Consider the following 25,462-nt stretch of genomic DNA (forward strand, 5'->3'; position numbering starts at 1 on the left):
GAGAAGGGTTGCAGCAGCAGCCACCCACTTTGGCATTTCATGTGTGGATCTTGCACCCCCCTGCACCCAGCCCACCCAGGAGCCTAGGAACCAAAGCATAATATGGTTGATGGGGATGTGCTGAGTCCCTGAGATGTAAATGCCAAGAATGCCTGTGAGTAACCTAGGGTGGAAAATCAAAACCTTTGGTGATTAACTTGAAATGGAACATTTTAAAGCAAAGAACAGAATGAGGGAGCTGAAGGAAGTATAGGAAGACACAGCTTATCCATTTGTATCCATCAGGGACAGGCTTCCGAGGGCCAGGAACAGCTGAGGGAGCTCAGAAAGCTGCTGGGTGCCCAATGCGTAAGGAAGGCTGCTGCAGGGGAGTCTGTGGATAGAGTCCAGGGCACTATGTAAGTGGCTTTTGGATGGCTGAGAAAATAACACATTTGATCTGGAAACAAGGAATTTTCCCCCCCAAGTCTTACTTGAAAGGACCTTACTTTTCCCAAACCAAGGCTTATAAGAGAACTAGCCTTTAACTGGGATAGAAAAGTAGAATGAACTTGCCAGAAAGGGCAGTACAAGTCCAAAGATCATTTCTGAAAGAGACAAAGGAGTGGGGTGGCCCATTTCTAATGTAATTTACTGGGGAATGTTGGGGAAAGTCCTGGAAGGCCCATTCTCTGCCCTTGCATCTCCCGGAACTTCTCAGTGAGTCGCTCCATTTGGGACTATCCCTGGAGATGGCTTTCTCCTCTTCTGCCTTCAGACACTGTTCGCCACTTCTAGACTCTCATTTTTCCAGTAGATGTGGGAGTCTAGTCTTAGCTTTCTAAAAGCTATGAAATTATTGAATGCTGGAAACACTGTTGAATGCTCTTTAAAAGCTGTTTCTGTGACAAATGGAACAGGAAAATATGCTGTTTCCAAGACACAGAAGAGCTGAGCAGGAAGAAGAGGCATCTCCAAGAGATGGAGTAGCAGGATCCCCAGTGGCCTGACACCTTGTGTCTAACCCCGTATGCATCCAGAAGTTGGAAAGCTGGTCTTGTCCCGCCTAAGAACTTCTACGTGAATCTCTACCTGATGGGCACCGTTGAGGGCTTTTGAGGTTGGTGGTTTTCCGTGGAGCGCTTTGGTAGAAGTTAATACCACATTCATTCATACTTGTGTTTTTTTCCGCCCTGCTGTTGAGACCTCTGACCCCCTGGAGAGTCCTTGTCTTAACTGTTCCAAACAGGAGGAGATTTACACTTACATTCTCAATGTACTGCATTAAAAATAAAATCTGACTCCTCAGACAGTACCTGTAACAACAAAATGAGAAAAACCTCATGTGAGGACAGACTCAGGGACTAAATGAAAACTCAGCAGCGCTGAATGTCAGCTCTTGTGGGCCCATAGAAATCATCTATTTCTTGCCTTTGCTTTACCAATAGGGAAATTTTAGCCCAGAGAAGTTAGGCCATAGTCCAACAAGGTCAAATATCCTTAGCATCTGATTCCTGAGCAAACTGTATTTTTTCCACTAAACCACACCATCTTAAAAACAAAACAAAACAAATCTCTACTGCTGGCAAATGAATAAAAGAAAATCCCTCTTTCTTATCCTCCCCCAGAACAGTGGCTCTCATCCTCAGTTCTGAAGTGTGAACAATGCCCTTATTTCCCCTTTTGGAATCAGGGAAGGAATTAGAAATTTCTTCAGAAATTTCTTCAGCCAATTAAGTAGAAGTAGCTGCAATGAAGAGCTCTGGACCCAGAAGTTTGTGGGCAGAACTGGCCTTCACCCAGGTGGTACCCAAGTAGGAACCATCTCTGTGGGTCCCCCAGATGTTTTTGGATTTGCCAGCGAGACTGACTTGGCTGCTCCGGAGAGTCCTGAGAGAGAATTTAGAGACAGCATGAGGGAAAACTACTCACCATTTTCACCAGGCCCTCCCACCATCTCTTCCCCAGGAGCCGTCGTGCGTCCATAGCCCACCCAGACCAGCAGCCTCTGCAAGCAGGGGTTTCTGGTCAGAGGCACTTCCCTCACTGCCCTGAGTGAGGGTAACAGCCTGGCCTCCTTTCTCCCCTTTTAAGAGAACCAGTCTGAGCAAAGGCGCGCGCGTGCACACACACACACACACACACACACACACGAGGAACTCGGCTTCTGAAATGCAAATGCAATCTACTGAGTTATCTGTGCTGGCTACTGATGCAAAAGCAGGAGCAGTGGTGTGGAAAATACAAAACAGTGGCTAATCCCACACTATTTTACGCTGGACTTGGGAGCCTAGCAGGTGATTTTTCTCCTTCCATCAAGTTTACCGTCCTCATTCTCTTTGCCTAAACTGACATTTTTCCCCATGAATCTTGAGTGATTGGGAGTATCCCCAAAGCAAGCTGGGGGAGAGAGTTCTAAAATTTGTTATAAATAATCCCCCAAAATAGGTGAATTCAGTTTCCTCATGCTTCTCTCCTTCATTTGCATTGCTCTTCAATGCCAAGTTATTCTTTTCACAGCCAGATAGAATCAGGGTTGCTATCTCATCGTGTAAGAACAGATCCTAGGCTTCCCTGTCTTTCACTGTGACGTCGTCGGAGGGAAACCACCCTCAAAATGGGATGGTCTCATAAAGTTCCTGCCTGTCGTGGAAAGAGCAATCTTCACTTTTTTTTCCTTTCCTAAGGTAACATTCGCATAACATAGAACTAACCATTTAAAAGTATAATTCAGTGGCATTTAGTACGTTCACAGTGTTGTGCAGCCATCGCTTTTATCTATTTATTTTTGTTTTGTTTTTTTTTTTTTTTTTTGAGACGGAGTCTCGCTCTGTCGCCCACGCTGGAGTGCAGTGGCGCAATCTCGGCTCACTGCAAGCTCCGCCTCCCGGGTTCACGCCATTCTCCTGCCTCAGCCTCCCGAGTAGCTGGGACTACAGGCGCCCGCCACTGCGCCCGGCTAATTTTTTTTTCTATTTTTAGTAGAGACGGGGTTTCACCATGGTCTCGATCTCCTGACCTTGTGATCCGCCCGCCTCGGCCTCCCAAAGTGCTGGGATTACAGGCGTGAGCCACCGCGCCCGGCCTGTTTTTTTCTTTTTTGAGATGGAGTCTCAATCTGTCACCCAGGCTGGAGTGCAGTGGTGTGATCTTGGCTCACCGAAACCTCCGCCTCCCAGGTTCAAGCGATTCTCCTGCCTCATCCTCCTGAGTAGCTAGGACTACAGGCGCCCACCACCACACTTGGCTAATTTTTTAAATATTTTTAGTAGAGACAGGGGTTTCACCATATTGGCCAGGCTGGTCTCGAATTCCTGACCTCACGATCCACCCGCCTCAGGCTCCCAAAAATCACTCAAGACTCAAGGGGAAAAAAATGTCAGTTTAGGCAAAGAGAGTGGGGATGGTACACTTTTATCTATTTCTACAACATTTTCATCACCCCCAAGGGAAATTCCTTACCCACTTGGCAGTCACTCCCCATTCCCTCCCTGCCCCCAGCCTCTGGCAATTGCTGATCTGCTTTCTGTTTCTATGAATTTACCTGTTCTGGACATTTTCTATTCATGGAATCACACAATAGGTGACCTTTTATGTCTGGCTTCTTTCACTTAGCATAATGTTTTCAAGAGTCATCCATGTTGCCGCGTGCATCAGTACTTCATTCCTGTTTTGTGGCTGAATAATATTCCTTTACGTGTACGTACCACAATTGGTGTATCCACTCATCCGCTGACAGGCACTCGGGCTGTTTCCACGTGTTGGCTATTGTGAATGGTGCTGCTGTGAACGTTTGTGTGCAAGTTTTTGTTTGAACACCAGTTTTTAATTCCTTAGGCTATATCCCTAGGGATGGAATTGCTGGGTCATATGGTAAGTCTATGTTTAACTTTTTGAGGAACCACCAAACTTTTCCACAGCAGCTGCACCATTTTACATCCCCTCCAGCCATGTAAGAGTGTTCCAGTTTCTCCACATCCTCACCAAGCACTTACTGTTTTTCATCATTTTAATTATAGCCTTTCTAGTGCGTGTGAAGTGGAATCTCATGTGATCCTAGGGCTTTTTACTGAGTACCTCCTGTGTGCCAGGCACTGTGGGCCAGGTACAGTAGTGTGTGAAACAGAGACTGTACCCGCTCTCCTGTTGCGGATAAGTTCAGGCATCCATTATTCTTCAAAAATAATAGTAAAGAAAAGGAAACTGGCCTCTTCTAGAGTATTTCCATGCTGCGTGTTAGCTAGATCGAAAGCGGCTATCAGCACAGCACGTGCTGCTGAGTTTTGATGCTCCTTTTCTCAGCAGTTAATTACAAGGACCTTGATATCCCCCGTACACTGAACTTACAAAACATGTTTTAATTGGCCTCTGCTGCCACAGACATACCTTTGAGTGATGCCTCGCTAATGGCCACTCACCCTGAATAACCTACGACACAATCTGGTTACTGTTGTCCCATTCCTTTGGTTCCTGCGGCTTGTATACCCTTGGAAGACAAGCCTTATCACCTCTGGGGAAGGCCATGCCCAGAAATGATGGATTCAAATCGGCGTAATTTACCACATTTGCCTGGAGCAAAGAGAACCATTTCTCCAGAGAGGCCATGCCTGTGCCCAAGAGCGCACTACGCTGTCCCAGCCTGGTCGGAAGACCACCCATTGGGTCCTACTAGATGACCTGGAATTGAAGCATCCTCTCAAGGTGCAGGCACCCATCCATGATCCTCTGTGACTGGAGCTAAAATCAGTTACCATCCCCAGTGACCCTAAAAGTCAAATGGACCGGGACTCCCAAGGAATCTGAGAGACACAAGAGGCAGTGGTGGAGACACTGTTGACTGTGCTGCTCCCCCAATCCCATACCCCTAACCCCATCTTCTGAGTAAGATACTTTGCAGGCCAATGAAAGCAACTAGTTCCCAGTGACAAATACTGAGACTAAAATTTGGCTTTCTCACCATCCTCTTCCCAGCCTACAATAACTTGAGTTACACCCACACAGTGATATTAGGCTCCCTGTCTTTGTATTTTGAAAGTCAGAGAAAGGTGAAATAGCCTGATGGGTGAGCCCTGAGGCTCCTGGATTGGGAAGGCAGGTTTGAACTTGACTCTCCAATGTAGTAGCCAAGCTCCTTTTTTGATGCTACATAACAACTTCTCTGAACCTCTGTTTTCTCCTGTATTCACAATTCGTCCTACTGTGTGAAGTAAGTGCTTGAATGAGGGGATGACCGAAGGGTCACGAGAACTCAGAAAGAGCAGTTTATTTTGCCTGAGTTTGTGCAGGAAGGTCTCCTAGGGTATGTGGCCTTTGTGGAAGGTCTTGATGGATGGAGAGGGATTTCACAAACAGGGCAAGGACAAGCATAAGTGAACATGGAAACATGAAAGTACTTGGTGCATTCATGTATTACACAGAGAGAGGTGCAGCTAAGGAGTTAGGTCCTAAGGTCAGGCTAAGGAGTGTAGGCTGTTTCCAGAGGAGCAGCATCTCTTACAGTCATCGTGGACATGGACAGAACTGGGTTCAATGCCAAGTTTAAAGACGTAGCTCTCAATGCCTCGCTTTCTTCTTCGGTAGGAATTATTGTGAGATCAGACAGGCATAAGACATTTAAATGGTGCTCAGTTCAATACTTGATGCTTAATAAGCATTGAATAAATGTTGTGTGCAATTATTATCATGGTTGTGATGGTTTTGTGATTGCTACAATTTATAATGTCAGCCACGGGAGCCACTGAAGGTTTGTGTACAGATTATGGAATGTTAAGATTAAGAACTTATATGCCATAGATGGTGTGGCATTTGACTATTTTAGGTGGTACATTACTTGATTGGTTATTACTTGGAAGTAGCCACCGAGAAATGAGATTAAATTTTGCAATTTCTCTCCTTAGTTGTCTCAACTATGGAAACTATGAGTATGTGCACACATTGGTATCCTTCTTTCAGTAAGGGAGCAATTTGTATTTTCTTTGGTGTAGGTTTTTGGTGGCTTCTTGTATTGCAATCTCATAACAGCAGGAGAAGTACGAAAAGCTTGTGAGTCTGAACTGCTGAACTGCCCTTAGTCCAGAAAGATTATATTGAATATCTCAAATAATAGATTCTTTGGTCTGGGATGGAAGAAGAAGGGATAAAGAGAGAGGTTCCAATCACAGAAGGGTCTAAGTTAGATGAAGAAGAATGTTTTTAAAATTTCATAAGAAACCAATTTCAGGTCATATAACTTCAGAGCTGAAAGAGAGCTTGGAGATTATGTAAAAAAGAATTCCTAAATTTAATATTACTTGTTTTAAAGCAAATAAAATTAAGCAATGCCACAAATACATTTTCAGAGTGCACACATTTCATTAATACACAAAAATTCCTTTTGGACTAAATGTTATCTGCTTTTTAAAAAACAACTGAGACTCGGGGGCATGGATGTGAATCAGTTTGCATAGTTACAAATTATACAAGCCGTAGTCTTCCATTTTTATAAGGAAAAAAAAAAACGGCTAGTCAATAATGAGAGCCTTTAAAGGGTGAGTTAGTATGGGCTGGAAATGTGAATAAATTCAAGGAAACCTTAATTTTCTTGAAGAGCAATCTATGTGATGTTTTTAAAGGGAAACAAAGATCTCTCAAGGCTGAAGGAGATGATGTGGTCTCAGTGTGCTGTCAGGGAGCGCTCCCCAGGATGGGCCGATTCATGGCCTGGACCCAGAGTGGGGATGCTTGCAATCTTGTATTTGAATGAAAACGAACATCTCACCTGGGCACTGACCTCCCATCCAGGAAGAAATATCTCAGCTCTGGCTCCTGCTTAGTGGTCATATTCACACAGCTGGAATCGTTTAATCTTTAGAGCCCAGTGGGAAGATTTTTCTGAAACCCCTATGGGGATGAAAAGAAAAAAACTACCTCACTATAGTTTGTGCTGGGTGATTTAGAAAAACAGAGAAAAAAACAGAGATGTGGGAGATAACTTTTCATGCCCGTTAACAAAAGCACATTTCATCTTCCCAGTTTCTCGCTTCTTCCTCCCTCCTGCGCCTCTGCCGGGGAGGAACCACAGATGGTTATCGCTCAAGAGTGTAACTAGGGAAACCACAAACCTGCCCCAATCACTATGGAGACAGCCATTTATTTGTCCAGCCTCTGAGTATTCATGACATCAGCAAGGCCGGCGAGTAAAACACTGATACTTCTTAAAAAGAAATTCTGATTCCCAATGAGGAAGGCAGAGAACACAAGGTCCAATGTTTCAGTGACTTTCAAGACTCCCCCTGCCTTATGATGGGTGTGTTTGCACAGGGACAGCCCATTTTACAGAAGCTGCAGTGAGGAGCCTTTTAGAGCCAACAGAACTGAAAGCTGGGTTTGTGAGTCAACAGACATTTTAAGGTTGAGGGATATGGTTGAGGGAATGAAATGTCAAGAATAAATCTACTTTCAACTGAGTCAGTCCCATGGGGTATAACAGGGTAAGCAGCCATCGCTGTTTGCCTGGAATTGATTTGTTTCCCAGGATTGAACACAGGAGTTTCAATGCTAAATCAGGGAAAGTCCCAGGCAAACCTTGGGGAGTTTGTCCACCTAGGTATAAAACCCTTTGGTCCTAACATGGGGATGACCACAGGATGAGGGTAGATTTGAGGCAAGCCTCAAAGTGTGACAGCACATTTTGCAAACAGTAACCAAACTTCCTTGGTCCCCGGGTCTAAAAGTTGCTGGAAAACAAATGATACTCTCGCTGTGAATATGGGGTGTTTTCATTTGATTTGCTTTGGATTTGTTTGTTTTGTTATTATTGTTCTTTTATTTATCTAGAAATGCCAGAGATTTGTTTCCAATTTAAACTCGCCACAATTAAGTGGGATCTCTGCTTGTCCCCCGTAACTATCTTTAATGCTAAATTGGTTTGCAGGGATCTTCCTCCTGCATTTTTCAACACAAATTCATTTGCCAAATGCCCAACATACAGGCAACTATGTAAACATAGAAGTGAAGTTATTGATATTTCCCAGCGATGTGTAAAACACCTCTTTATTCTCTAAGGTCTGGTGTGCCTCTTTGTGGCTAATCCATCATCACTGTTTGCATTATTGCAGAGCTTGCTTTCAGGAGCATCTACTGGAGTGGATGCAGTTATTTTCCTGCTGAGAAGTTGCATATGTTGAACGGCATTATGATCTATACGAAATAGAAGGTGTCGTGCTAGCTATGTGGCAAAGCATGCATAACGACATTTGTTGAAATAGACTTGTTCAATTTTCAGCTAAGTTCTAAGCAGGCTGTTCTGATCAGAGAGCTTAATTAAGCTAGGACTTTGTCCTTTACAAAGTAGATTTGGTTGGTTGAAGTCTTTGGAATGCTAACAATCAATTAGCTAAATATCTCTGTAAATATAACTGGCCGTACCACATTAAATGTCAGAGGTCAACAATTGCTTTACCAGTTATATATATTTGTATCTACATGGATACAATATTACATGTAACTACATATGTAGGAAAAATAGGCATAGAGTTGTCAGTTTTAGAGACAGGGGTCTCTGTGGATACTTAAATAATTCATGGATCAGTAAATATCTATATGTATTGTAGGGTCTGGTGGGCAAGTGTGCAAAATGAGCAAAATGATAGATTCCCCTCTTTTTGCTCATTTGAGATGTTGTTTTAATGTAGAATTACAGTAACCCTCTAATGATGAGAAGCAGTGACAATTCATTAGCAGACTGCGGCTTAGATCAAGTGTTTGATTTGTCTGAGGAGGTGTAACCAATACTCAGTTATATGAAGTATATGCATTTCTTTTGAAGATAATTTTTTTTCCTTTTGTCAGTTAAAATAACCTTGAGCTTTATTTTTTTCAAAGACCCCAGCTAGCAGCAGACAAATGCTTCTATAATTTGTTCTTCAATAATGATTTTTTAGAATGTTAAACTGTCATAAAAAAACAACCTTCAAAAGCGCTTCTAGATTTCCTATTCTCTGCTTAAAGGACAATTGGATAATAGGGAGGAAAGAAATAGCACGTCAAGGCTGTTTCACATTTTGTCTTCTGCCTTGTTTCATGAAAGTAGGGATTCCCCTGGTTTTCTTTTTATAGTTAAAACATTCTGTTTCTCCTCAGTCTAGAAAAAGAATACCTTGAATATGTACATTGATGAATATATGTGTATTTCGTCAAAAATGAATTCAAATTATTATAGTTTAGGTTTTTAAATTCCCTTAAACCTTTCAGTATAATTGAGCTGTAAAAGCCAAAGGTGGCAACCTTCTTCCAAATATTTTCAAAGAATGTCTCATACTTTATTCTTCATCCTGAGTACCTAAGATAGTGTGAACATCTCATAGTACTGTCTTACTCTTACGGGTTAATTCCTTGTTGGATTTCATGACTGTTGACTTGCTTTGGGTTTCTAGTAAGGCTTCCCTTGTGAATTTCATACAGAAGTCCCCACGCTTATTTGGCACATTTGGTAGGGATAGCTTTATTCAGAAATTAGCAAATCGTTAAACTCTAACGGGTGCTGAGCCTCAGCTACTTCTCCCATGTAGCATGTGGAGGAACATGAACAGAACGCTCAGAGCGGAACGCTGCTGCCGGATTGGGGGCCCCTGGAGGGACAGTGCCCTCAGGCGAAGTTTAACCATCCACCTGATGAGATGCTGGGTCCCCAGAACATCTGGATGAGGAGTGAACAACTGGATGGGTATCCCCTGATACAGACCTTGCATGTAGATACCTAGTTTGGAATTCGGCTTTTCTTCCAGATACCCAAAGCCTATTTCTGGAGATGTCTATTTTCAAGGCATTCTTCATGGGAACTTAAATGCATCACTGAAATCCTAAATTTAAAAAAAAAAAATTCTTTTTCTTTTTATACATTATACATTTCTTTATCTCTTCTTTTTTTTTTTTTTTTGTTATTGTTGGGAGATAGTTAGAAGCTTTTTAAATTGTAGCCAGTTTTTTAACCCTTTGTAAAGGATTTAGATAGGCTGCTTTAATTTTTGAAGCACAAAAATATTTCTAATCCTGCTTCAATTATGAAATTTCACATTGTAATTGAAAGAGATGAACTGTGATAATAGGAGTATATTATGCTTACTAATGGGAATTCTTACAAAAGTGCTATCTCCCAGTCTGCCGTTTGTGGAGATTATTTTAAGTCCTCACTCACGCTGGCTTTCCTTTCCGCCTTGTTTATATTCTCAGAGTATAAAAATACAGTAGTCAGAAAGCTGCTCTCGGGAAGTCTGCATTTAGTGCTTGTCGGAGGATTCCTCTCTAAATGGACTCTGGTATCATTTTAGCACTCATATTGTTTGCCGAAATTCGAGCTTCCTGGGGGAATTAGAGCAGTTAATTTAATATCATGAAATGTTTTGGAGCTTCTTGGGTTATTCAGAGACAGGGGAGTGTAAATCAAATTGAGTATCCCGTATAAAGTAGAGGACAATAATAGTGGCCTCTAAAACAATAGCCAGGCTTCCCAAAATCTCCTGCCTTCCTGTTCCCCGTCTTCATCCTGGACCCATAGAAATCTTGTTCTATTCCAAGTCTCCTTCCCAAGGGCTCCCTGGTAGAGGTCTGTGTCTCAGAAAGACAAGGAAGCAGGGAAAGTGCTTAGCCCTGTCCAGGCACAGTAGGAGTGCTCAGTCTTTATTGTCACTAGAAGGGCCACAGGGCCACAGTCGTGACGATATGGCTTAGAACTTTATTCCATACAGCTTGGGTTCAGCCCTGACACCTCTTCCTGGAAGGACTCATTCTGCAGCCATTGGTGACCATCTGTGAGGTGGCTGGCACTGCGCTAGGCACGGGGGTAAGTTATGTTGCATGATAAGAAGCAAAGATTCAGCAGCTGTGGGAAATACACTTCTTATGGCCCAGGAAAAATCGAGAGAGCCCTCAGGCATCCTCCAACTGCTGAGTTCTCTCTGCGCACATTTCCAAAGCCCTTTTTGCAGATGCCTCCCAAGTGATGGCGTGCATGTTGCAAGGTAGGCAATGGGCTTTGTTGATTTGTTTTTGAGAGGGTCTTTGAAGGAGGTCTTTCAAAGGCACGATATGGACCTTTGACCTGAGAGCTTAGAATACACATCAGCGGCCTGTGGTCACATCAGCCCCCAGAAGCAAACTGCTAAGTCAGATGTTTTGGCCTCAGCTTCGGAAGGTTCTCTGTGTGTTTAGTAACGCTCCACTCCACCATCCTCAAAGAATTGCTGGGCTTGTGTTTATTTTGCCTCCCTTCTCCTGTGTGTCAGGACTCACTTTTATGTTGCTGAGGTGTCATTTTGCAAAGAAAAAGAAACCTGTCTGAACCAAGTGTGTATTTACTTTGTTTTAGAGACCTAGGGTATTTGCATGAAATATCAGGAAAGCTGATGGACGATCAATTGGGCTTTTTACAAATACGCTGATGCTCGGCGCCATGGAGATATAAGAGCTGGGAAGTGGAGTAACTGCTGTGGTTTTTGTTTACCTTATGGGGCCCCCATAGGTGTTAAACCCTTAAAGACCCCGGTAACAAATGGGGCATCTTGTCTTGAGAATGGCTGCTTGACCATCACGACTGGAATACCCTGTCTGTTTCATTTATCTGTGGTTAGAACAAAAGGAGGCAATCTCAGTTATAATAAATGTCTTCTAGAAAAGCACACTTCTGCATAAATATTTTAAATTTTGATGTTTCATGTTTTAAAATAGTCTATAAAATACACCCACAGAGATGCTTATAGTAAAGCTCAGTTTTCCCTGTTGCAAATAAACTAGATGTCAACTTGTGCCACCCACTGAAAATATTTAAACGTCACGTAATTAGTAACGTATTAGATGTCTCTGCTTTTAGCCTGAAAATGATCAGAGCCCTCTCAAAGACTCTTGTCCCACCACTTCAGTTTGCTGAGTAGCAGGACTGCGATGGGATATTGAGTAGCGTGTGTTTAGTCTTTTTAAAAAATCTTTTGGCTATCTCCCTTCACCACATACTTTTTAATTCTTTTTCTACCACTGTGGTTTATTCTCTTCGTTCTACGGCATTTTCTTCTTCCCTGCAGATTCCATTCTTTCCACATAAAATTCTGTACATTTAGAGTCCCCTGTTTGATTTCTGGTGTTCTCAAAAAGAAAAGCAATAGAAAATGCTTCACAGATCCAGTAAATAAATAATATACTAATAGCAAGGACCTTTATGAAATGTCTGCATGAAAACCGATGCACCACAAACTGCCATCTCTACACACCCCAGACTTCCCAGTGTGATGATTTAGATCCTTTTCTACTTAGGCGGATGGTGCCATTTTTGCCGAATTCAGCATGTTCATTGAACAGTTTCTTGGAGCCAAAAGCCAGCTCCACTGCATTTATGCTTGGTAAGGTTTGGTGGCCTTGGCGTGGGGTAGGGGTTGTTGATTCACCGGCCTCTGAGCTGATGATAAATCTAGAAACTGGGCAGCAGGACTAGACTGCCTTCATAGAACCTCTGCAGGGAATCGGCAGCCCCAACACTGCGAGAAATCTATGAAAAAGAGGCTCAGCAAACTCATGTGAAGAAAGGCTCCAGAAGAATTAGGGGTCGAGAGGACGCGGTGAGACTCTGTGAGTGGGCATCATTGAGAACTTTGAACGCTAGATACAGAACTCGCCAACCAAAAATGTGCTTCTGCTTCTCGAGATGCCTGTGGATTGTTTTTTTCTTTTATTCTAAATATCTGAATCTTGTATCATGAGCATCTATTGAGATGATATATTAATAATTCCCCATAATATTGTGACAGAGCCTGTCTGTTGTAATGCACGGCATCACTCTATTGTGTTTTGTGTGCATTTATACAATTCTACATCTGGATACTTTTCCAAAGATAATAGTATTTTCATTTTAATCCTGCCTTCCTTCAGTAGAAAATAAAGCCCTGAGAGAGGGTTCCCAAAGGTAGCTTTGGCACATCTTTTGTGGAGAGTTGTTCTGCGATCGTTTAGCTCAAGTAACACATGAAAATTCCAACACCAGGAAAACCTTCCACCTAAGAGGTGGAGAAAATTAAGAGTCTTGGAGTTTTTTAGTACAGCCATAGTTCTTTTCACCTGACCCGCAGCCCCAAAGACTATGGTGTGCGCTGTGGACAGAGTACGACAATCTGGTGTCAATAACCAATTCCTGTATAACATCTTATTGTTTTTTATGGTTTTTTAAGGAATAAAATGGGTTATATATATAATACATGATATTTAAGTTGGGGTGTGATCATAGTTGATATCCTGACTTACACATTATATATATTTTAATTTTTTAGAAAAACGGTATCTATGTATTATCCCTCAACTAAAATAGCTCAGTCTCCAACTAGAATGTATATTAGTCAAGGCATCTTTTTAAGAGACATTATTTTCATGCTCACAGGATGGAAAGGGAAATAAAAAAGGAGTCTGGAAATAGGTGCATTTAATTCTCCCCAATTTAAATCAAAGTGGTACATCTTTAAGGCAATAACGATATTCCTTCTTCCCCTCTTCATGAACGCTTCCCTCAATGAATTTCTTTAATGTTGATGATGGTTAGTGCAGTTTGAGGGAATCTGTATTTAGTCAGAAAATGCTTCAATAGAATGACCTACCAGATGGGACCCGTAACAATGCACAGAGGCATCAAACCACCACAGACATGTGGTGCTTAGAATAATAAAAAGACTATAAAATTAGATTAGTTGAGTCTAATTTGGAATTGGTATATTCCCCATGCACCCTTGCCGCTCTTGGGCAGATAAAGCCTTGAGATTTAGCACTGTGTCAGAGCAGAAGACTGCAACTTCCAGTAAAAGGGAGACGAGGGAACGGGAGAGAGGAAAAAAGCATTCTGGGAGGTCGCGGAGGGCAGAGCAGTGACCTCCAATGATTTACAGGCCTTTAGCTTAATGAAATTGTTTCAGTGACATGACGGTAAGAGCTCGTAATGGATTGGATGCCCTAATGTAATGAAATTACTCCCTTCTGCCTTAAAAAAAAAAAAAAAAAAAAAAATGCGCAATTAATATTTACTGAGACCTGACAGCCTTTTGGTGCGCTCGTCTGTGTAGTTCTCTCAGACAGTCAGAGAGGAGAGACGGAGCAGCGTGGCAGACAGGCTGGCTCTGCACGAGCTCCTGGCAGGGACCAGCAGCGCCTGCAAGGGGGTGGAGGGACAGGCACTCGGGTGGCCCGGGCCGCCGGCCCCTCACGCTGCCCCCCGCTCAGCCTTCATGCTCTCCCCTGCTTTTCCACAGGCAATTGGACAACAACCACATCAGCTGCATTGAAGATGGAGCCTTCCGAGCGCTGCGCGATTTGGAGATCCTGTGAGTTGATTTTGCGATCGCTGCCTTGTGTGTGCGTGCATATGTGTGTATGTGTGTGTGTCCCTGTGGGGAGGAGAGAGGGGGAGAGTATGTACAGGAGGGTCTGTGTGGATGCATTTCTGGTCTTTTGCTGCAGTGCTATTAAAATTGGGAACCAGGAGATCCCTCCGGCTCACCTTGGTCAAAGTGTTTGCAGGCAGCCAAGTGTGATTTCTTACCTCCCACAAACTGGGGTTCCTGCTAATTAAGTCTCAATCGAGTCTTTCTCCTTCTCCCCCAGTGCTCCCGCAGTATTTGTTGCTGGGAGAAACAGATGGGCTGGAGCAGACCCCCCCAGAGCCTGCCACAGCATCAGGGACAGTGTGTTTGAGTGCGGGCACACTGGGAAACAGGGTCCGGGGTTGGGGCCAGAGAGAGAGAGGTTAGTGCCAGGAGGACAGCTGGAATTACCTGAATCAGAAAGGGACCTTGGTACAGGGCAGGGGAACGCCACACAGCCTGGGAAAGCCCAGTCATTGCTATTGCTCCTGGAATCTCATCTCAGGCTTCAGTTGAAACTTTAAACAGTGACCGTGACCTTAAAGGGGCCAGGGGTGGTGGGGGTGGGGGTGGGCAATGGGGGGAGATGAGAGGAAGCAGCCCCTTCCCCATAATCCCACCCTACGCACCTTGTCTAGAAAGAATGTGTAGTTGCCTTTCTGAGTTCTGAATTTTCAAATGAGTCGAACTAAGAAAACCCAACTCCCAGTAGGAAAGTCAGCTAGGAGTCATCTTGGGGTCATTCAAACTAAAGTTGAATTGTGTAAGAAAACATTTTGGTTATTCTCACCAAAGCTACACTTCTAGCTGTCCCTGATTCAGAGAAGCCCAGAGAGGAAGGCAGTACAGCACAGAAGAACTTGTGTCCCTTCTGTCAGGAGACGTGTGGTCGAGTCCGGATTCTGCCACTGATTAGTCGTGTGACCTTGGGCAAGTCTCTTCGGCTCTGGGAGCCTCAGTTTCCTCATTTGTAAAATGAAAGGGTTGGTTGCTCTGTCTTGGGAGTGACTGCCCCTTTCCAAATTCTGTAGCTGCTTGGTTCTAAAAATAATTCCCATGGTACGATTCTAGCCAGTGACTGATAGCAGAGTGGGGTTTCTCGAGCATCCTCCTAAAAATAAGAAATTACACAGTCGCAGGTTACCTATCTCTGATTCCAGAAGAATCAATGAATGCCAGATAAATAAGTGAATGAGTATTTTAAAACGTTCCTTTGTATGTGAAAGAATGAGTGAAAGGTCTTCCCTCCGCCTTCCTCTTCACCTGGCCCCGCAGACACTAGCAACGGGTTGGAGAGAGCCTCGCCACGTTGTTTGAGAGGAAGGTGATTCCAAGAGGAATCACGGGAAATAAAAGGGGATGCTGATGCTGCAAGCTGCTTGAAATCAGATGAAAGCTGAGAATTCCCGGTCCAGAAAAGACAGGACCCACAGTCAGGGAGGTCAGATTGTCATTTCTGAAATAGATTGTCTCTCCTCACCCAAACTCTGACCCTGGAACCAGCAACAAATGCCTGTCTGCGAGGGAGAGGATGCCAGCCCAAATTTAGTAACCTAGGACTCCTCTTATCAGGAGGCTGGGGCTGAGAAGGGTAGGCAGGATTTTCCCTGCCTGCAAAATAGCATTTGTAGGAAGGGCTGCTCAGAGCACATCACCTTTTTCTTCCCTTGACAGAGAGGATGAGAAAGATGAGAAAATTCCTTGGGAAGAGACCAGGAAATGGAAGTCACCAGCTGCCACGAAACAGCTGTGACAACCTGACAGCCCTCATGTTCATTTTCTGTGCTAGGAATGGTGTTGTCTCTCCTCACCAGGAAGGCAGTCTGAGGGAGAAGAGAGGGTTTTACAGTCAGACACACCTAGGTGGGGCTTGGGTCAAGTGTCTTAATCTCTCTGAGTCTATCTCCTCAACTTTTAAAAACAGCCAGTGTGGGTACTACATAGGAAGGGCTCTCATAAGTGCCATCCCTTCTACTTTCCTAACTTTTGCCCCTATACACCCTCACCCCCATCAAGCCCTTGCCCAGGACAGATTTGGACAGCTCTCCTCTACTCAGATACAAAAAAAAAAAAAAAAAAAAAAAGATATCCAGATGCACCAGGTGTCTCCAAGTTGAAGCTTTAAAAACCTGTGACTAAAAGAAAAAAAACAAAGTTCTCATTCCCTATCATTGCAAAGAGCCCATAGGATCTGATTAGCTTATCTTCTCAATTCCAAACAAAGCCAGATCAATAGCTTTGTTTTAAAGACACTCTCATTTGGCTTCACATGGCTAAGTACTTAAAATTAATCATAATCAGTTATTCCGTGGGTTTTTAATTTCCAGCAGAGGCACACGGCTTTTAAACCATCCATCTTAATGGTGAGCCATTCTGAAATTGGCTGGAGCTGACATCTCCATTTAAAGAACCTCCCCTCCCCACCCCTAGGACCTTCCAAATCTCATCCACACATTGACATTTTATAATGCTTCTCTGTAATCACAATTTAGGCACCATAAAGAATCCTGGCAATGAAATAATAAATAGGAACTCAGTGACAGTATCACACATTAGCTTGATACGTTTCTGAGTGAAAGAGGAGAGTTCAAAACATCCTATCCCCAGAAAGAGCATTTTAACGTATCTAAACCTTAAATGTCTGCAAATTAAGAAGATAAATTATAATGTTTCGGGTGTGTTTTCTCTGACATTAGGCAGCGTGAAGTAGAAATCAAGGAAAGACACATTAGTTGTCCCAGAAAGCTCTCAAATTAACTTAAGGAAAGTTTATGGATGTCAACTGCAAATAGAAGTATTTCACATGCCATAACCCTGTTATTCCATCCCTCCTGTGGATGGAAACACCATAAAACGTCTTTCCATCGAGGCCGACGATGGTTTTACCAGTTACATTGAATGAGAACATCGGAGGTGAGCCTGAGAGGTAGCCACCGACTATGAGGAGAAATGAACTGGTACAAGGTTGGGAAAGACTGAAATCTGCGCACTTCAATCTCATTTTTGACTCATTCCCAATGGCGGATGCCCAGCACAGAGTATGGTGGACAGGGAAAGGAGCCATCCCCTCCTCTTTCCAGGAAGTAAGAAGAAAAGCATAGCATGGGCGGTGAAACTTCTCATGGCCTTCCGTGCCACTACGGGGGAGGGATAATGAGGAAAATGAAAATAGCTAGCAGTTACTCAAGCCCAGTGATACCACCAGTGCTTTTACATGCGCTAGCTCTTGCCATCCTCACAATCTCTCAATAGAGCTACTGTTACCATCACCCTGCTTTTACCAAAAAAGTAGCCCATCTCAGAGAAGCCAAGTAACTGCTTACCTAATTAGCAGCAGAGCCTGTGTGCTAACCATTTTACAAAGCTGCCTTTTGGATGCATGTTGCCAAGGCTGTCATGGTGATTGGCTGCCCTGAAGTACGGTGGGTGTGGGCTACAGGATGGTGTGAACTGGCCTCCAAGAACTGATGGAGGCAAGCTAGCAATGACTCACAATCCCGCTGGGGAGAACGTTGGAGCCTTTCACAGGTTTGTGAAATTGGCCCTGTCATTCCCTTCACCCAGTTAACGGGTGCCCACAAAGTTGAAGGTAAATCAAACCTGCAGGAGTAAGGAACTCATCCTGCTTTTTCACTGATATACTTGTCGTCCCAGAGATGATTTATTCCCTCTTGTGGTCATTGCCATAGACTTCGGCACTCCACAGTTTGGGGGCTCTGCTTTCCAGACCTGTCTCCCCCACTAAAAAAATACAGCCTCAGCTTTGTGGCATTTAAGGTTCTTAACTGAGGGACTGAGCCTCTGTGAGTCAGACCCTCTGCTGTTACTAAAATCATTGCCCTTTAATCTCCACCTGTTCTGTGCTTTTAGCAGTTTGCACACACTAGGTTTTCTCCAGGTAAGTTATGCTTATACTGCAGTTGAATATGCCAGGACTGCATTCCTGGCTCTGTGGGGTCAGGACGCGCTGTGCTGGTGCTCTGAGCCCTGGGTTTCTAGCCCATACCAGCCAGGCTGAGGATGGCCAGGCATTTCACCAGTTATAGTGGCACCTCCCTGCCCAACGTGCCATCGTGGGTCAGAAAAAAAAAAATGCTTAACTCTAATGAAAATTTTAAAAAGTAAGAACAAATTAAACAAAAATGAGAAAACCTCATTAATAACATATGTCATGAATTGTTTTTCAATAGTATTATAGGAGAATAAAAAGTCCTTTTGGACATTGTGTCCTGATGAAAGGTAGCAAGTCAGAAGTTCAATAAATACGTTGTCAAAAATGCCGGACCACAGACAACAGAAACACATCCTGAAAATGCTCTCATCTCCCAGTGATTGGTCTGTCCTTGAGAAATCACTGGTGCCAGCTAAATGTCATGGAGATCCCAACAGGTCCATAGATAACCAGCGTGTGCTGTTTGGAAGCCCTCACTCCCACTTATGTCACTTGCCAATTTTAGAAATTCATTGACATTATTATAGGCTGGCACTGGTGGGATCTTCGGTGTCTCCAGGATGACCGCTCATTGTCCAGATTAAGACATAGAGAGTAGGCACTGGAGAGAGGCCCAAGCAGCCTAGCAGTCTGCACCCTGAGCACCTGTCTTGGCTCACCCTAGGCCTGGCCCTGGGCTGGGAGACTTGCCTGAGGTCAGCAGCGAGTCCGCGGTAACAGGGGAACTTAGAATCTGGGACTCCTGACCCGTGTTTCTGTCCACACTGGGCACCTCCATGCAGTTAGATTATTCAGAAGGGATCCCCTGGTAAGATTGGGGATCCCAAGCACAGTTCATCCTTTCAAAACCCACCGTTTAGTTTTGGGTGTTATTTAGGAAATTGGGGTAGGGCACACATTTGTCCATGACAGAATCAAGGAATGATCCAGCTTTTAGCTCTCTTTAAACCAGAGGCTACAAAGTAGGCCACAGACCATATTGCTCCCATAGATGAGATTTTTCTTTTGTCCTGCGTAATGTTTTTTAAAAATTGAGATGAGCATTTCACATTTAAACATTGAGATATCTTACATAAAAGTCCAGATTTCCAGCTTCTCTGGAAAAACCAGAAGCACTGGCAACTGTGGGGTGGCATTTCCGCACTGCAGTCAGCTGTGGCTGGGGAGCACCTGTCCTTCTTGGATGGGGCATGTAGACCCCATTCTGCCACTGACCCCTACCCATTTACATTAACTGCCAGCCCACATGACCCCTGTGCTGACCCATCCAAGAAGCAAAGACACGCTGTGTGGCCAGCACAGTGCTGGGCGCTGGGTACAGTAAAGCTTGAAGTGAGCAGGTGCTTGGTGGTCTGAGCTCCATAGGCCAGAGCTCACCAGCGTGGTGGAGTTGGGCACACAGAGAGAGCTTAGTGACGTGGAGTCCAGGACACCCGAACCTAAGCAAGGACACCCCAGAGGCAGTCACGAATCCGTCGCATCTTACCTTCTGAGAAGCTCTTCTCAAGGGTTAAACTAGTCTCCAAATTGCGTTTGAGGTTATGGCAGTTGTCATTGGTTTTATGCCTATGAGGGTGAAAAATAAGAGGTGACTCTAGCTGTTCATCACAAGAGCCACCCCACCTGCCCTGGTTCTTGTTCCCCAGGCCCCTGGATCAACTGGTGTACTGAGGCCGCCGAGCCCATGTTTAGAGAGGAGAGATTCGAGAATTAAAGCAATAGCAGAACTAACCAGACTTTTAGGGTAGTTCTAATTCAGTCATATCCTGGTGGGTTCAATGTGGCCTAACGCAGAACCACACAGGTAGACGCAGAAGAGTGAATGGGGAAAAGGTCCTTTTCTAGTACAAGAGGAAGGCAGTGGAAACAAATTGACAGCAGTCCTGAGACCTAGGTCAGGGTGTGCTCAGTCTCCTAGAGCGGGGTTGGTGTCCTGGTACAGGGTATTAGGGTGTTCAATGTTGCCCACTTCAGAGAACCCAGAGTTTAATGCAAGTCGCAGTGTGTTGGCCACTTCAGCTGAGCTTCCTCTGGATGCAGAGCCGGAGGATTAATGAATAATAATAATGATGTAGCAATAATATATAGTACCATGGTACAACAATTACTACTATGATTATATTATTCTTGTTAGAGCCTCCAAGTTTGAGCATCTATTTTTGAGAGTCTACTTCTATTTTTGAGCATCTTCAGGCACCGTGACGAGTCAGTAGAATGAGGCATCTCAATTAAATCTTCACCACAACTTTATGAGGCACATCCTAGGAATTGCCTCATTTCACCAGTCAGGAAACTGATCCTTAGAAAAGTTGACTGACTTGCCCAGAGTCACAGTGGCAAGTACAAGGGGACTACTCATTCCAAACTCAGATCCAGTTCTGCCTGATATCTGAGCCCCTGCTCTTAACAAAAATTAAAATTAAAAGCATCTACCAGAACACACATACATAGAAACAATTATATGCACTACTGAGATTATTGTCTATAGTGAATGCCCAGAATAATTCAGAAACCATAGTTATTGAAACACTGACCCACGGGGTGCTTAGGTCTAAATTTATGACCTCAGCTTTATCAGTATCAGATCCAGGTCCACAAAACTGCCCCAGACATGAAGGTATGGAGCCATAGTTGAGCTTTGGAGGGGTTGGAGTCCTCTCATAGAACCAGCTTCCAGCTCATCTTTACCAGACTAGGTGGTTTGGGGTTCCTTTCCTTATTGAAAAATGGAAACTGTAATACCCACTCCTGAGAATAGCTGTGTGGGTTAAAAGAGATGTCGCTGGTGTGTGCCTAGCAAATAGCAGGCTCCCAATCAAGACGCTCATAATAAGTAAAGTTGGTAAATACTTCTGTACTGTTTCTCTGCTTTATATCTACACCTCACTCATGCCTGGCATGTACTCGGTGGCCAGTTAAAGTATGTGGAACCAAATCGAGTTGAAATTAATTAACTGAATTGAAGCCCACACCACCAGTCTCTAGAGTCCCTGTTATGACTTGTCACTGAACAGAACAAGATGTGGTTGTCCTAGAATCATTTTAAATGTTGAACAGCGTAGTATTTTACTGAACCAGTCCACTTTTCACATTACCTTTGATTTTGCATTTCTCTGGCTAAATGGTGATCTTTCTTTCTCATTTTAATAAGGAACAAAATCAGAGCTACAGTGAAAATTGGTGTGTTACAAACAGAGACCAGACTCATTTTTTTTATTTATAAAATGTTTCACCTGGGTTTCTCTGGGAGCTACAAACATTTTATCAGGGTGTTTAGTCATGACATAGTTTTGAATATAGAACTGTCATTGCTTAATGAAAGTCTTAAAATATCTCCAGATATTTTTCTTTTGGTACTGTACTGTAAATTGTGATATGTTCATGCAATCAGGATTGAAATTACACTTTGTAGAAAGCATCTGTAACTTCCATTCAGTCCCCAGAATACTAGGAAAGGAACTGGGTTTTCTATAAATGTTCTTGTGCCACTCAACACACACCTCCTTCTTAGTTATCCAGACTCCAAGTTCCATGACAGTCATGCTCTTCAAGTGACTAGCTTGGTTATGAGAACCCCAGCTTAAGGAAAAAGTAAGCATTACTTTGAAATCTAAATTTTTTTTTCCATTTAAATAAGTAGCACTTCCACCTTTAAAATACCTAGAATCTGGGGGAAACTTGTGATTTCTAGTTGATTTCACTTTCCTGTTAACCAAAAGCTAGTTTCATCTCTGAAGTTGAAAGTGTATTGGTGTATGTTCCTGGGTTAAGAGGATTTGGAGAAGATAATTGAATTGTTTTTGATCAGCAAAGGGTCTTGAATCAACAAACCACCTGTTAGCTTCTCCCGTGAGTAGCACTTAGGTGGAGTCGGCAAGTTTGGTGGTCTTGCTGTTCCCAGGGGCCACAGATTCCAGCTGCCGGGTCTCTGCACTGGAATTCAGACTTGACAAACTTGGTTTGGGAGCAATCCTTTGAAATGCTTTGTCCCACCTAGAACAAACTGGAAAAATAGTTCTGCATGTTTGAAGAAAGATTCCAGAGTATTCTTTCAGGAGGGCAGGGGAAATGCAGCCACATGCCTACGGCAGTCAGTTCACTCCCAAGACCAGGCTTCTGTGCTAATTTGCAAAGGTGCCCCTGCCTGATGGTCAGCCTCTGCCCTTTCACCATCCCCTCAGCTCCCAGCAGGGGCTTTGGTGACCAGTATTTGAGCATGTTTAGTGAATATCTTGCCTCTAGATCAGCGCTCATCCCATGATACTCATGGACCTCCAAGCCAGGGAGCCTTGTCCTTCTTGAGCAGCCAAACCTGCCTGCCACGGCTGCTGCCATTCCCACCAGGGATGCCCAAGACTGGACAGCTCAGCTTACCTGTGGCCGAGAGTCTGCTTTTCTGTAGACCTGAGTCTTGAAAGTCAAGATCCTAGGAGCTCTCACAGGAGTTTGACCCTCTCCTACTCATTGGCTTAATGGAAGGAAGGATGATGTGGAGAAGGCGATGGAGACACAAGGCTGGGAAGAATTGGAGCAACATTCCTACTGTTCCCTGAGCTTTCATTTCCTATCTTTGAAGGTATTAAAAAGTAAGGGATGGGCCAGGCGAGGTAGCTCACGCCTGTAATCCCAGTGCCAAGGCTGGGGGATTGCTTGAGCCCAGGAGTTTGAGACCAGTCTAGACAACATAGCAAGACTTCTACACAAACAAAAACAAAAACAAAAACATTTTTTTTTTTTTCGAGACAGAGTCTTGCTCTGTCACCCAGGCTGGAGTGCAGTGGCGCGATCTCGGCTCACTGCAAGCTCCACCTCCCTGGTTCAAGCGATTCTCCTGTCTCAGCCTCCCGAGTGGCTAGGATTACAGGTGCCCGCCAACCACATCTGGCTAATTTTGTTGTATTTTTAGTAGAGACGGGGTTTCACCATGTTGGCCAGTCTGGTCTTGAACTCCTGACCTCAAGTGATCTGCCCGCCTTGGCCTCCCAAAGTGCTGGGATTACAGGCATGAGTCACCGCACCCAGCAAAAAAAAAAAAAAAAAAAAAAAAAAAAAAAACAGTGTTTTTTGTTTTTTGAAGTAAGGGATGGTGGATGAAGGAGGGATGAAGGAAATAATGATTCCATTTCTCCAAGGTCATATTTGGATTCTTCAAACTCATTGTGAAAAAGCTGTAGAGAGTCCATTTTCTTTTGACTTATAACTAAATCAGAGGACTCCAACTGCTGGCCCATGGGTTGAATAAAACCAACAGATGTGGGATTTCATGTTTTCCTTTAATTTTTTTTTTGTTTACAAATAATTAGAATGTTTACAAATAATTAGAATTTGTTGCCAACATTTAAAACTCAAGTAATTTTGTGTAAAAGTTTATAATTCAACTTCCAGTGAATATCTAGCAGCTTTGCCAACCCTGGGCCCGCCTGTGGCTAGGATCTCTCCAGCAGTGCCGTCCGATAGAACTTTCTGTGATGAGGGAAACATTACATCTCTGTGTTATCCAGGATGGAAGCCCCTGGTCACACATGACTCTTAAGCACTTGAAGTACATCTTCCACAACTGAGAAACTGAATTTTTAAATTTGCATTTAAATTTAATTGATTCCAATGTGAATTGCCACATGTAGCTCATGGCTACCTTATTGGACAGTGCAAGTTGGGAACTATGGGTGGGTACCCTGTCTGGACAGGGCATGCTCTGCAAATCACCATAGCTCCCACCAGGCCTGCTTCCCGGTCCTGCTCCAAATCTCTCCAGCCATTTCACATCCATTAAGAATGTTTAAATAGTGTCTTTTCTAAAAGTAAATCTGAAATATCTGCCACTCCCCTCACCCTCCACCTCCATCTTTTTTTTTTTTCTCTGAGACTGAGTATCGCTGTGTCGCCCAGGCTAGAGTGCAGTGGCACGCTCTCAGCTCACTGCAGCCTCCACCTCCCAGGTTCAAGTGATTCTCCTGCCTCAGCCTCCCGAGTAGCTGGAATTACAGGTGTGCACCACCACACCTGGCTGATTTTTGTATTTTTAGTAGACACGGGGTTGCACCATGTTGGATCCCCCTGGTCTCAAACTCCTGACCTCAAGTGATCTGCCCTCCTCGGCCTCGCAAAGTGCTGGGATTACAGGCATGAGCCACCGTGCCCAGCCCTTTCTCCATGTAAATTTAAACACCTGGGTCTTATACCCACAAAAGACCCATTTTTATCAAAACCCAGGAGTGTGATCCTTGCAACCATGGCCCACCAAAATGAAACCGTCTAGGTGTAAATTCGTTTCCTGATCCCCATTATTTGCTTCTCACAGCCTTGCAAATGACTTCCACAAAGTCAACTGGGTAGGAAAATTACCCCCTTGTCTGAGCCCCTCCTGTCTCCATAGGTACACTAGAGATGCAGCAGCCGGTTAGGGAACCAAGCCCGTTAACCCCACAGAAGCTGAGCCAGGTACTTGCATAAAGAGAGAAGGAAAAAGAGCTGACCCTGCCTAACTGTTTTCACATGCTACACACTGGGGGCTACTTGTGACTTTCAGACTTTGGCCAGATGTCTTGTCTTTGTGCAGAGCTGGGCAGATCTGGACATCCATGACCACTTCTTCTAACATCTGGAAAACGATTCCCAGTCCGGAAATGCTATTTTAGAGCCAGCACCAACCCAATTGGAATTAGAGAGTGAAATTTTAGGCTAGAAAGACCCTGGAGGTCAGCTGGTTCCACCACTTCATTTAAAAGAAAGAAACTCCCCCACAAAGGTTAAATGACTTGCCCACAGCCATAGGAAAAATTCATGGAAAAACCAGGCCAGAAAGCAGGTCTTTTGGCTCTTTATCCGGTTCTCTTTATTGCTGTCTGCTTGCCCCTGTATTAGCAGACAGGTAACAAAAGTAAGTGAAACCAGCTTTCATGTCCTGTTCATGCCATCAGCTCTACATCTCCAGCATTTTGCTAGAGGGAACGTTTTGCATTCAGCATGGGGACAACACCCTCCCTTTCCAGGGCCTTCCGGGCCTTTGGCCATTGCTTAGGAAATGGCCACTCTAGTGCCCCAGTAGATTATCCAGTCAGATGGCAGTCTGGAAGAGACCAGATTCCACATCACTGATCCCTGGCTACTGGGGTTGACCAGAAACCCATTGAGTAAGCACTAGAGTTCTCTGCCCATCGCTGAG

The 25,462-nt window shown here is 44.0% G+C and overlaps 1 protein-coding gene across 1 annotated transcript in view; it reads left to right on the forward strand.

The window, feature by feature from the left end:
* The window catches only part of SLIT3 (slit guidance ligand 3), a 637,958-nt gene that overhangs the window by 441,556 nt on the left and 170,940 nt on the right, over nt 1–25,462 (forward strand). The window contains exon 6 of the mRNA XM_008015258.3: nt 14,235–14,306. Within this exon, the coding sequence (XP_008013449.3) occupies nt 14,235–14,306 (72 nt within the window). The remainder of the gene's footprint in view (nt 1–14,234; nt 14,307–25,462) is intronic.

The sequence above is a fragment of the Chlorocebus sabaeus genome, chromosome 23 (genome assembly GCF_047675955.1).
Source record: "Chlorocebus sabaeus isolate Y175 chromosome 23, mChlSab1.0.hap1, whole genome shotgun sequence".
NCBI classification, from domain to species: Eukaryota; Metazoa; Chordata; class Mammalia; order Primates; family Cercopithecidae; genus Chlorocebus; species Chlorocebus sabaeus.